The sequence below is a fragment of the Festucalex cinctus genome, chromosome 1, assembly GCF_051991245.1.
Source record: "Festucalex cinctus isolate MCC-2025b chromosome 1, RoL_Fcin_1.0, whole genome shotgun sequence".
Classification (NCBI taxonomy): Eukaryota; Metazoa; Chordata; class Actinopteri; order Syngnathiformes; family Syngnathidae; genus Festucalex; species Festucalex cinctus.
In genome coordinates, this window is record NC_135411.1 from 18777192 (window position 1) to 18791058 (window position 13867).

Sequence of the window (13867 nt, forward strand, 5' to 3'; positions counted from 1 at the left end):
TTCATTTTGCTTAGTTTGCTCAAATTATGTGTTGCTTAAGTTGTATTTTGACTTGTATGAAAGTTGGGAAAATGACAAATATTTAAAAATTCTTCACGTGTGGGGTTTTGTGAAGGTTTTAGGATGGCAACTGTGTGAGCCTGGAACGGATTTATCAGAACATCTAACCATCCGTTTTTTTATAGCGCCTAATTGGGGTAAGGAGTGAGCTGGAGCCTATCCTGGTTAATTTTGGGCAAGAGGCACAATATACTGAACTGGTTGCCAGCCAATCACAGGCCACTAGCACTGTCCATGTAACTACTATAACTGTACCAGGCTGAACAGACATGGTAAAACGAACCATTAGTAGCATGAATGAAGGACGATTAATTTTGCTTTCGTTGCTGAATGATGACGAGGGACTGTGAGAACCGTTGACACACTTTTCAGGAAACACAATCAATATGACCAAACTTCTCCTGTGCTTGCATTCTGATATAACGCTTACTTGACACATAACATTTGAGTGACATGAAAAGTTAACAACAGCAAAACTGTCTAATGAGAATTCTTGCCATTAAAAATACACACAAGAAAAGATCTCATTAGTATGAACTTTTATTGCTAAAGATTTTCAGCGATTTTTCTGTGGTCGAAGAACTGTAGTTTGGTCACCTAATGAAAACGCACGACCCAAATTACATGGTACCTGCACACATTTCAGGGACATTTAATCCACAACCTAATTGTAACAGCTGTTTTTCGCATGGATCGATTAGTCATATCTGCAGAATGGGGTGCGTGCATGGTCAATCCACGCATACAATTAATCCAACTGTTACACAAACAGCATTTATTTACATTATTATATGTTTTTTTTTTATTTGTATACATTTTTGATACTACTGTATTGTCACATATAATTAGTAAATTCTGGGACTCAGCTGAAGTCACTGAATGTGATTTAAGAACTTTGGAGGTTCCACTGTATGCATCCACGTATGCAAAGGTTTGAGATGGCAAACATGGCAAACGGTTGACATGCAAAAATTCACAAGGTTGATAAGAATGCTGTGTTGAAGCAAACCATTGGTTGTTGTCCCCCCAACCCCCCATGCATGTAGGCATCTTTTTAGTACATATGTTAAACAAACTGCAAAGCCAATTGTGTTAAATGCAGTTCATGCAGCAGGGCGCCATGGAAAGGAAGGAAGCCCTGAAATGATCCAGTCTGGCATGTTCACATAAAAGGGCAAATTGTAGTAGAATGGCAGTCAAAAACTTCCGCCTGATTGAAGACCACCAAAAACACTGAGGTGCCCCAAGCCTTGTGTGTATTAAAAAAACAAAAAAAAACTGTTTGCGCAATCTATTTATCACATCTTTAAAAGAGATGCGAGTCATGTACAGATTAAAACTATCTATCCTCACTAGCGTCATTCATAATATACACAAGGGAGGGATTAAATTCTCAGTGCTATTATTGTGTGGTCTGTTATAATTGATGCCTAAAGATATTAAGAGTTAATACAATGACCAAAAAATAAATCTAAAAACACTTCTGCTCTTATGTAGGTTTCTATAATATATTATATTCTTTTAATTCATATGTTAAAATAAACAATGTGGTTGCACAAGTTTGCACACTTTCTTGTAAGTGGGGATTTAGCTGTGTTCACAATTAAAAACTACATTTACACTTGTGTTAAATGGGTGTCAGCAAACCTGTGACCTGACACTAAAAGTGCCTCTCATCAACCCAGAATGGAGTTCAGCTGTTCTAGTAGACTTTTCTTGACATTTTTAGAAAGCCATGCTCCGCTGAGCGCTTCCACAGCAACAGCCAGGAAAAGGTACAAAACAATATCCAAGATATGAAATATATTGTAACATGGATCTAGGGATGTTCAACGCCACTTTTTTTTTTTCCCAGACCAATACCAGTATTCGATACAGAGCAGCAATACCTCTAGTACTTTTGATATATAAAATTTCATTTTTCACAATGACAATATGTATTTACTTTTAGGTGCTGCAACAAAGTATACGTTTGAGGGGGTGTGTATTTATGCAACCATCTTACTATACGTTTTTTTTTTTAAATTATTATTATTATTTTTATTTATTTATTTTTTCCTTCTCTTTTCTTTGTTGCTGGGCTGGGCCATGCTGGGGCTAAGTCAGAATGCCAGGACCGAACATTTTTTGCCAGTCCAGCCCTGGTTGAACAGAATATAGGTTCGAATGGTTGAATTGAAATTATTTATCATGGTGTTGTCTTAAAAATCACAAAACCTGGCATTTCAATCGGGGTGTGTAATCTTTTTCAAACCACTGCGTTTGAAAATGAAAATGTCACAAGAAAAAAAAAAAAAAAGCAAATGATAATGACTACTGGTTATTTGGGTTAACAAACACTCCATCTTGTTATGCTGAGGTGTTTGTCATGTGGGCATGAGATGAATACATAGATGACATTGGGAAGTGGTTGGTGAAGAGTCTTTGTGAACATTTTGTCAATTAAATGGGATTCTGATCATAAATCACGTAGTGTGCAAAAACACTGATACTAGTGACAAAGTGATGCACCGTTATGCAAACACATCACTAAAAGTGACCGTATAATTCGTCATCTCTTTTTGTACATTCCTACTAAATAGGATCATACAAAACCTCAATGGAAAAGTCAGTAAGAGCAAAACAATAGTAACGCCAGGCACCATATCCACCTTAATATCCCGAAGTAACCCACAGACAGACAACATAAGGTAACTGTTTTCTATACCGATTGATATGTTAGGCTAACACAGGTAAGACGCAGACACAACATGAAATTAACTGCTATGATGTTTAGATTCCAACCTGTTTTACACGTGGCCTCCCTGGAGAAAACTTCCTTTTGGTAATCGCAGGCTTCCCCATTCCAATCTTCGGGGTAAGTGGTATAAGGGTAGTGGTGGGTATTACAATGCTATGGTCGCCAAACGTCTGTGATGGGTCTCTGGGAGCTATTCCTCGGGAAACGGGCATGGCATGGGAAGGAGCGGCAACCATCTCTGTCAACTGCTCTACAGTTGTCTTGAGTGCTTTCTCCTCCATAGACAGGCTGGGGAAAGAAAGATGTGACCGCTTCTCTGGTGTCGTGCCAAGTTCCGCTGACGTAGCAGAAGCCGAGGTCTGACGGAAATTGCCTTCCGTCCTGTCCTTAAGGTCTTTAGGAGAACTTTCCAAAAAAGAAGCCATGGCTACATCCATACACAAAGCTTGGGATAGTGAGACTTCCAATGGTTGATTCGTGAGAGGTACTGATACAGTACTTATTTCTTTGGTGGTTGAGATGATGGCCTTAAAATCCTTTGTGCTGGGGGTGACCGTGCCCTGGTCGGGGGAGGTCACGGTATTTGCTGGCTTGGTTTGTAAAGCGATTTTTTCCTGTGCCGGTTGTGCCTCCATTAGACGTTCCGGGCTCAGAATCACCGAAGCCACAGGAGTGGCTACAGATGTGACCTGGGTTCTTGCTGCTGGTTTAATTTCTGAAGGGCGAAATATGCAGTGATTACAACAAATGATTTGCACAATCATATCATCCATAATAATACGGGAAACTAACCTGGTTTGAATTCCGTGGGTCCGTACACTTCACCTTTAATGTCTGATTCCAGAGAGATGTCTGGGGGGAAAAAAAAGGGGGGAAAGAAAAGTTTGGTTTCAATGAGAAACAACAGCCGGGCAATCAAAGCATCTACGCTGACATGCAGTATTTGCACTAACAAGTTAAGTTTGTTAGTTAGTTTACAAACTCAGGGTGAGTGTTGCCAACTTAATGATCTGGTTACTATATTTAGACTTTGGAGCCATACATGGCAAAAATCCGTGGGTTGGCACAACTCATGACCCAGTCAGCACAGAAACCAGTTTCAGGGTACCTACAGAACTGACCCTACTCTTTGAGAGTCCACAACAATTTTCGAAACCAGGTCTCAGAGTGGACGGATGTAAAATGCTGCCCTCTAAATTCATTTCAATTAAATTAATTTCATTTCAATTCAATTCAATTCAATTCAATTCAATTCAATTAATCCCTTTGAAAAAAACAAATGAAAAGGCACAGAAGAAGTAAAACGCATGTTTAACATGAATCTTTTCTGAGATGGCATATCAGTTCTCGTGTGGCCTTGCACTAACACCACCATCACCCTCATCAACAAGGGTGGATCACCATGTTCAATGATCTCTTCCTTGGCAGTGATCTGGGCCTTAGTTTTGAGGGAGAAGTTCTACCTCGTAGTTTGTCTCATTTTCTGTTTGCTTTCTATTCCCTGCCATTGTTGTGACTATATTTATGTTGCATGGACTTCTTTTTCCATTTTTGATGGCTTATGTGGCAGCGTTACAGCCCCAATAGGGTATATGCCACGGAAGAGGCGGGACTGATTTTTGCACATCAGTTTGTTTCCGGTTCGATTTGCGACATGTGGGCTGCGTCAAAAATACTTGTGCTTCTGACTTCTTGCCCCTCGGTTGCGCGTTCGCAACCCGGACCGGAAATAAATTGATGTGCAAATCACGTCCCGCCTCTTCTGTGGCATATACCCCATTCAGGTCTGGCATATACTGAAACTACAACCTTTCACCATTTTAATGAGGATACGCTTCATAACTTTCGTGTTTATGGGAAACCTTAAAAAAGTATTAAGAATTGCTCCATTTCCTTGTGGACAGGAGACATAGGACCCCTCACTCAATGTTTACACACATGGATTTGTCATCATAAATATCGAAAAGGCCAAATTTACAGCATGTGCGTAAAAGTTGCAGTCGATGTTTGCACTTCAAAAAACGACACACTGTTACACTAAACAGTCGAGTGATAAATCAGAGCAAAGCAGGAATAAACAGGAGGAGAAACCAAAGGAACACAAGGTTAAAAATGTAGTGTTTTCAATTCCCCCCCTCTATTTATTCCTTAAGTGTTTGTCTTTAATTGATGGGTTCCGTATCAAAGATAAATACCATCCTGGCATGAATAGAAGTAGTCAGGTCTGTCTTTCAGGCAAACCCCATTCAAAGAACTACACTGCCAGACAGCCACTGACAGTACACACAGTTTAGTCTTACAGGACCACCCACAAGTTCCCATGTCACACTGATCCCAACACCCACATGCATGCACCTGCGATGCATCTTTGCCAAGGAAGGGAGTAACCATGACAACCAACATCCCAGGGCCTGTTGCTCTGGACTTGTGACTGTGCAGCTTGCAGGTGCTCATCCGGTGCCCATGCCAGAAAGTCATTTAGAAGATGGCCCTCCAAGTCTCTTTGGTGCTTAGCCATTGACCGAGCTGAACACACACTCTCATTCATATTAATGCCCCCCGCCACCACATCCTCCCCACTCTCTCCTACATCGCCTACAGTGAATGAGGTGATGTTTAGATAAATACACTGCTTTGATTAACGCAGCAAAGCCATTAAGTCAGGCTTACTTAAGCTTCCGTTGACGATACTTCATTACTTCATATACTGGCGTGTTTATTTACTAATGGTCGATTAGAGGAACGTGCGTACAAAATACAAAATGTGGACAAACGTCTTGCGATGCATTGCAAAAAATTTTTGGGCGATCGAGGATCGATACTTAAGTGAGTATCGATATTTTCAATACCTTATTGCCATTCACGTTATTCTGCCGAGCCGCTAAAGGGCAGCACTGCACCATCGCAGTTTAGAGATAGCTTAAAAACAAAAAGAAAAAGACTGTGGCTACAATGGAAAATGGGGAAAACAATCAAATCAAACCTGCGCCATCTCAATTTAAAGCCAAAGTTTGGAAGCACTTTGGATTCTACTCACAGCCGGGAAACAGTAACCTGGACACGACCAAAGCCGTGTGCTAATTGTGCCGTTCTTGTGTCACGTACAGTGGGAACACAACAAATCTAATGAAGCACACGAGCCTTCATCACCATGGTGTTTTAGTTAAAACTTTGGATACTTTTTTAAAATACATATTTAAAGATTAATTATGGAAATACATATCGGATCGCCACCCAAGTATCGGGATCCGTATCGGATCGTGAAAAAAAGTGTATCGTTCCAGCCCTATAAGTTACTTCGTTAGTAATGCCCTCAGATAATGTTCTGTTATGGGATGGTGATGCATATTTAAGGTTCAATCTTCAAGTCAGAGAAAGGTCAAGGTCAGGTCAAAGCACACAATTCCATCAGTATATGCATAGTGCATGTGCCATTATTGCAATGATAGTACTTTTTTTTTTTTTTTTTTTTTTAAGATACTGTGTAGCTCCAATATATTCATACACATACGAGGGCATAGGACTAGTTTCTTAAGAAATAATACATTTGCTGGATAGCAGATTAAATCGTAATTCAGAAGCGGGGGTCTTACTGACAAGGGCATGCAATTGTTGAGTGATTGTGTGACTCCGGTCCTACAAAAGCAAGGTTATTGCCTGGTAAAATATAATGTGGAGCACAAGTTAGTTTGTCACAAAATAACACACTACTTGTATTTGAAGGTAAGTTGTTCACTAACCCGGCGCTCTTTGAACTCTTGCCCGATGCCGCTAAGCCAGTGAGATGTTTTGCCATACTATTCCCTCCTGTAGTTTAGTATGTTTAGTTTGTAGTATCTTTCAACTTATGCAGACAGTTTCCCAAACGAAAACTAGTGGACATATTCTCTCTCTCGGAATGCTAGCTTTCTGGACAAAGACATCACTGTGTAAAGTATTGTGAAAACACCTTTCGGTTTCCGTTTCCAGCATTGTCTTTCGCTTGGAGTCTGCAGAGCCCAGAAAGCGGCATAATGAAGTAATACAGTAACGTATTCGTTCAACTGTCATTATTTGTATCTATATACAGTATTTTACAGCATGAAAATGGCTCCATGAAGGAAAGAAAAAAGATCTTCTTCAGTCAGTCAGTTTGACTGTTATAACTGGCCCACTGAGGGCAAACGTAAGTACAATGTGGCCCGCGATCAAAATAAGTTTGACAACCCTGACATATATATTGAAGCAGTTTACGGCCACAGAGATGTTCCATATAAAGCGGACTAGTGAGCAAGGAGTGTGATCAGTCGTGGATGAGCCAGCATTGCTCCAGGGCAGGTTTGCAGACAGATAATGCTACTCCAATACTCCTCTCCAGTGGAGTCTAGACAGTGTGGGCAGCGCAGCGCCAACTCGATCCCCGGCACACCAATGTAGTTTCCTGATGTCACTCATGACACTCAGACGACCACATGCGTGCCAAACTGGAGCAATGCCGCACACAAGCCTATGCCAAGACTTCCTCTTTGATACAATGGAATTAAGCTTTATACGTGAGAGGACTTTAACGGGTTGTTAACGGGTCTAGGTGTCAATCAGGTAGGCAGAAGCAAAATCACTGGCAGTACTTTTGCGGAATCCTGGAAGAGTCAAATCTGATACAATCAGGTTGGGAGTACAATAAATTGGGGGGAGCTTTATGATTCATAGTGGCAGACGCGACAGTATATCTAAGGAAAATGTATTTTTACAACTTTCTACAACGGAGACAAGGGAGATCCTTTAATCTGCGCCATCTCAAGGGACGGTCATTTTGGCATTTTCTGTGGACTGAATGACATCCCAGTTGCAATAAGCCCGTATCTCACTGAGCGGCGCAGACTTGCAAGGGTACATGCGTGTAGTAAGTGTTGCTTTTTCGGCCGGTTTCACTCAATGTTGTAAAATGTTGCCACACTCGACTTGAGCTTCCTTTTAAGAAAGTAGCGCTTCTTTATGGTCTTAGTCAAACTGTCAAATCTGATGACAAATTTTAAATGTGATAAATGTGATGGTATCTCATGGTGTAAATAGAAAGAGAGCAATTTCTGTAGTGAACGTGTATGAATGCTGGAAAGTTGAAGTTGAATTGAAATGTACAACGAATGAGAATATTAAGAAATGCAAAATGTCAGACTGTGAGTAAGGCTGAATTCTAGGACAGAGGAAAATAAGCAAAGAAAAAAAAACTTCAATAATTTGGGATTTTTCTCAGCTTAAATATGCAAAAAGTAGGATTTCCGTCAAAATGTTTATCATTTTGACTTTAGAATCAATTCTTTGAATCAGGTGAGAAATGGTGATTCTGGAATCTTTCCATCGCTTTGAATAGTTTTGTTTTCGCAGAAATGTGGAATTATGGAAAATGTGTGGAGTGCTGGGAAGGTGAACAGTTGTTCCGAGGATGTCTGAATATGAAGCTGAATATTTTGAATGCTGGAATGGCTTCAACTGGTGAGAAAGTAGATTTGGCTGAATAACAATAATAAATATCTCAAATTTTGGTTTAAACTAACAAACACAGAAAATTATGTGTGGTTGTAATGGAATGTCCCAAAAAAAATTCTGAATACAGACTAAAAACTTTATGGGAAAGAGACCCACCAGGCTCTTGGGCAGACATATCTGGCTTCTCCACCAGGACGGCATCCTCAACAGGCTCGGCAGGCCGAGTAGCGTGTAATTCCGGTTTGGGGTCATTGTGCATTTCAGGAAGCGGCCGAATGCCAGGTTCTAGGTCCATGTGCTTTTGAGCCAGTTGTGAGCCAGTCTCAGAGTCTGTGTGCGTTGAGGCTGGCTGAGGGCAAAGCTCTGGGCCAGTATCCATATCCTCTGCTTGAAGCACCCGCACTGCAGTGGGAGATCTACAGTTGGAGCAAACAAAGTCCTCTCTGGGGTGGATTTCTGCTTGGCCCGAGTTCTGACGCTCACAGTCAAGGTGAAGCCATCTAAAAAGAGTACAAAGCATCTGGTCAACAGGGCTCTCTCTAAGTAGTACGACAGACAATATGACACAAAGAGAGACACCTAAATGTATGAATCACATCATCATGATTGAAGAGTTCTACCTCCAAGCTCATAAAATTTGGAGCTCCGCCCAAAAAAAATAAAAAAATAAAAATTCTTGGGTAAGATTTATTTTTTTCTTTTACCCATTTAAGCCTGTAGCTCACAATGCAGTGAAGGCTTGTGAGGGTGTGCATGTAGCAAATGTGTTTTGGTCAGGATTCGTTCAAGATTGCAAAAATTTTCGCAAACAGTTTTAAGGGTTTTCTTGTCGCAAAGAAATACTGAACATGTTCAAAATTTGATGGCAACCAGATAAACTGTTTGCGTTCTGACTCTAAATGGGATCATTCTGATTCGGTGTTCGTTTTTAACGGCCAATTTGCTACTCAACTCGAGTCACCCGCCCATTCGTTACTCACTCTAGCTGATAGCTATTTGGTGACTGACTAGCTTTTTTTCCCATTTATAATATACAGTTTATAAAGGTTTTATGATAGCAACAATTTTGACACTGGATTTTGTCAAATCTAACTGATCTCATGAGCTGAGGTCCAACAGCGTCGCAGAAGTTACAGATTGTCATCGACTTTCAGGATAAAACTAAAAAGGTGAAATAAAAGTTTTAAAGTTTTAACTTACCTCTTGCAAGTGTGGCAGAGGAGCAGGTCTTTGTGATGCTCGGGGTCCAAGATGCAGGCACACATAGGACAGCTCTTACCAGGATCCTGGTTTTGGACACAATTCTCACACAGCAGGCTGGTGTGGTGCCATAGCCCGCTGGTTCGAGTTCCACACTGGATGCATACCCTGCAGTTCTACCGGGAAAAAAAACCAAAACAAAAAAACACTTTCTTGGTAATTTAAGTCATTTGGACATTTTTCGTATTGTGGGATGTGATGCTTCTGTTTTAATGGCTGTGCTATGTCCAATAAGACTATTTACATGGTCCAAGTGACATTTTAGTTTTTCACTCTATGCTGGCACAATTGGGATATGAGTCATAACAGCAGAAAGAAAAACATGAAATCAGATTTCTGTTTCATGTACAGCACTTTGTATACAGCAATGCCTGTTTTTAAAGGGCTTTATAAATAAAGTTGAGTTATTCTCAGATCAGAATCAAGTCTCTTCCAAATAGGGATCCAATGCAAGTGCAACAAACACAAAATGCATACTGTACACCCCATCAATGCGAGCCTACGGTGACGATTGGTCATGTATACAGACCCATGTCTGCACAAATACTTGCTTTATATCTACAGGATATACAGTATACACATTAGCAGCATGTTCATTCATCCCTCTATCCATCCATTATGTGAACCGCTTATCTTCCAGGAGGTTCAAAAAGGAGAAATAATGCAGACCGGTTAGTGGCGTAATGTGAAGGTTACCCTGACTGAAATCAAGGGAGTGAGGGGATTTTGTTTGTCCATACAGTGGTAGCTCTACTTACGAAATTAATTGGTTCTGGAAGAAAGTTCTTAAGTAGAATTTTTTTTCAGTAGAGACACATTTTCTATGTAAATGCCCTAATCCGTTCCAAGCCTCCCAAAATTCAGACATAAATGTTTTATAAAGCATAAAAATGCATCAAAACATGTAACAAATACATGTTACAATTAGATTATTGCACAATAAATGAGAGTTGTGCATAATGTAAAAAACAAATAATAGAGTAAAGAATAAAAATGATGGTCATTTACCTTTTTAACTGCTGTCCTCTTCGTTTTTTGCCCTCTTTCATTCATGTTCTCTCTCAGAAGTGTTTTTTGCATGGTGTTTGCATGGTGATCCAAGGATGACTGCTTTTTTTTTTTTTTTTTTTTTAAATTAAACAATCCTTCTAAAATCTCCAAGGCAAACATCATCATAGTGAGCGAACACTTTTTCTGGGTGATTCTTCCAGCAAATTCCGAAACTTGATGGAAACTTCAGGTACGGCGAGGCATCTTTTTCCAAAAAAGGCCCGTCTCGTCGCAATTAAAAACTTACTGTAGCCTTTATCAATCACCAATTGTTTGAATTTTTGCACAAATGCGTCGGCCGTTAGTGAATAAATTTACGTAAAACTATCTGAACACCTCATGGCCCGAGGGGCGAATGACAAGGACGCTACATAGATACATCTATTATCTATCTATTTTACACACATGTATACATGCAGTATGCTAAGGTAATAGCCAATGGAAGAGCTGCTGTAGGTATGTTGCATTCAGGAAACTCTGGGAGCTGAGAGTAGCAGCCCGTACTGTATTTTTACCTTTCGTAACAAGAGGCAATATTTTCCTGTTGACGAGTTTCACAACTTGAAAATTTCGTATGAAGGGACGTTCGTAAGTAGAGGTACCACTGTACAACACTTTATTGCAGCATACAGAGCAATCTCAATTATATAGTAGGCTACACAAAAGCATTGTTATCCCTATTTTCATTGTTAATGTTAGGCGTCTGCACGTGCAGTTTCATATATTCATGACTGTAAACAGTCATCTCAGAAACAAGTGTTGTTGAAGTCTACATGGAAATAAATGTGGGTATTAAATCGTAATTGGGGCAATTGGACCAGCAGTCTAAATACAGCTTTAGAATGTGGCACAGAATGCTTCTCCTACCTTACATCTCCACCCATTGGTGGGAAGTGAATCCATGGAAGGTTGCAGACAGAATGTATGGTAGCCTTTGTCACACATGTCACATACCAGCATCTTAGTGTCCTCTCCTGGGTTCCTGCAGAAGGTGGTTGGATGAAGCGTGAGAGTGGGCTACAACCCTCTACAAAAACTGTTTCAAGATGTTATTTTTTTTCCCCCCTTTTTAATTATTATTAATAGTCAGGTTTCCATCCAATTGTGTTTCAAAATTTTTAAGCGAATTTACTGCAAATGCGTAAAACGGACATGCAACTTATGCCCGTTTCAATCTGTTTTTCTTTTGCGAATATTGAGATATGTGATCCTCCAGTAATTTAAAAGAAGAAGAAGACCAGGAAGCGACTGTGCCCTGCAATGACGTCGTACGAGTTTGCTTTTGTAATCCTTGATAAACCGTTTTGCTGTTTTCCATCTAAAATAGCATTAATATTCGCTTCTTTAATTAATTCAAAAAATATTTGTTTCATCGTCCCCCCAAACATACCTTACTTTATCGTCCGACGTTGCTTTGGGACTACAAACGGACGTGTGACGTAAAATCCGGTCAAAACGTGCGACGTGTATCCGGTCTTGCCAGCCGTTATTCGCAAAACCTGTTTCGGAAGTGTTTCCATAGCCAAAATTCGCTTTTTCCTTTTTCCGTTACGCTTCAAAATCCACCCCCTCTAAGCGTAAAAACCTTTTTGCAAATTTTGGGCCCTCTTTCGAATTTCTGACGTTTCCATTCAGTTTTATTTTCGCATTTCTTGAAAATTCAGTAATTGAGAGGTAGAGAAGCGGCGAACAGACAGATGCCAATGTCCTCTCCACTCCAGCCGATGCCAATTCGAATAAAAATTGGTGGATTGAAACTAGGGATGCACGATAATGCTATTTTCAACTGAAAACCGATAAACCAATAATTCAGAAAGGGCCGATGTCGATAATCGATAAGCGAATAATTGCAAAATTAACTTGAATACAAATATACTTTCGAGTCCAACTATAAGTCTAACATGTACATATACATGTAAACATTGTGTAAAGAACCCTGAAGCTGAAATTTATTGATAGCACCGCTTCAAAGACAATCGGGAACTCATTTTGAGTTTGCCAAAACAAAACAGTCATGTTTTAAAAATGCAACAAAAAACTGCGAGGGTAACATTTTTGGGGAAACAGTAAAGAAAGCACACACTGGAGACTGCCATGGCACCATATTATCGGCGGATTTCTTTATTATCTGGTTTATGTGTGTGACGTCAAAGTGGTTGATAATTGCCGATAATTATCGGCAGTTTTCCTTATTATCTGGTTTATCTCTTTGAAGTCAAATTGGTCAATAGTTGCCGATAATTATCGACCACCGATATTATCGTGCATCCCTACTTGAAACCCAACTATTGACAAGTTTTTTAAAAATTATCTTGTGGCCTATACAATTGCTACAACCTTTAATGGTGAATTGAAGAGTTACTGTTTGAGGACAAACTTTTGGAGTGCTCCTATTTTGTTGTTTTGTGACAAGTGGACTGACTCACTTGCATGTCTGGCAGACTTTGCACTCAGGACACTGCCATCCAGCCCTCCTTAGAGGGGTCACGGCCATGTCCAGGCAGATCCCATGATAATGCTGTCCACAACTGGTGCAGAAGAGTTGGTCCAGTAGATCCCCTGGGCTGTCGCATAATGCACAATTTGCATCGTCAACAACTGTGGATAGAAAAACGGAAGCATTACATTACACAGAATAAGACAGAATATAGTACAATTGTTTTACGAAACTGTGAATTATCTAATAAAACGCGGCTTACATTTATGCATGGCCAAATCAATGTGTTCTGGGCAGAGGAGCGACAGACTCCTGATATCCTGAAAGGCCCCTGCTGCCCCAGCACAGGGGTAATGGTAGAGTTGAGTACATCCTTCAGCACAGCACTTAATGGATGCTCCAAGGCGCTTACAGTATGCACAGTGCTGCAGAGAGAGAAAGAGACATTTGGTTGTGAAAAAAAAAACAAAAACAAAAAAAACAAAAAAAAAATGCCTTTGTTCTGCTGAACAGTCAAATGTGACATTTTCTGGATGGTCTTACTTTTAACTGTCCGCTCATCAAGTTTTTTCAACTTAAAATCAAGACCCTTGTTAATAACACTCCAGGTAAAACCTCATCCAGGCACTTTTTTCCCTCTCTGTGCTATAAGTGCGCTTCAATAGCCACTCTGGAGTTCAAGTGGAAGATTTGCTGACAGACTACACAACCAATAGGTGGCAAACACAAACACAGCAAAGTGCCTTTGCTCATGCTACGTGGCTAAGCTGCCATGAGAGCTCAGCCCCAGTAGAGTGGCATGACCTTTTCCATTTCACAGTTGACAGAGCCACAGTGCCGAGCTGACCTTTACC

General features: G+C 40.3%; 1 protein-coding gene across 9 annotated transcripts in view; it reads right to left on the minus strand.

Annotated features, from left to right (window-relative positions):
- Window positions 1–13867, minus strand: part of kmt2cb (lysine (K)-specific methyltransferase 2Cb) — a 105886-nt gene that overhangs the window by 54304 nt on the left and 37715 nt on the right. For all 9 annotated transcript variants that reach the window (XM_077520533.1, XM_077520587.1, XM_077520569.1 and 6 more), the window contains 7 exons: window positions 13276–13438; window positions 13003–13174; window positions 11444–11558; window positions 9467–9642; window positions 8423–8766; window positions 3593–3652; window positions 2845–3515 (listed from right to left, as the gene is read on the minus strand). In XM_077520533.1, coding sequence (XP_077376659.1) covers window positions 2845–3515; window positions 3593–3652; window positions 8423–8766; window positions 9467–9642; window positions 11444–11558; window positions 13003–13174; window positions 13276–13438 — 1701 coding nt within the window. The remainder of the gene's footprint in view (window positions 1–2844; window positions 3516–3592; window positions 3653–8422; window positions 8767–9466; window positions 9643–11443; window positions 11559–13002; window positions 13175–13275; window positions 13439–13867) is intronic.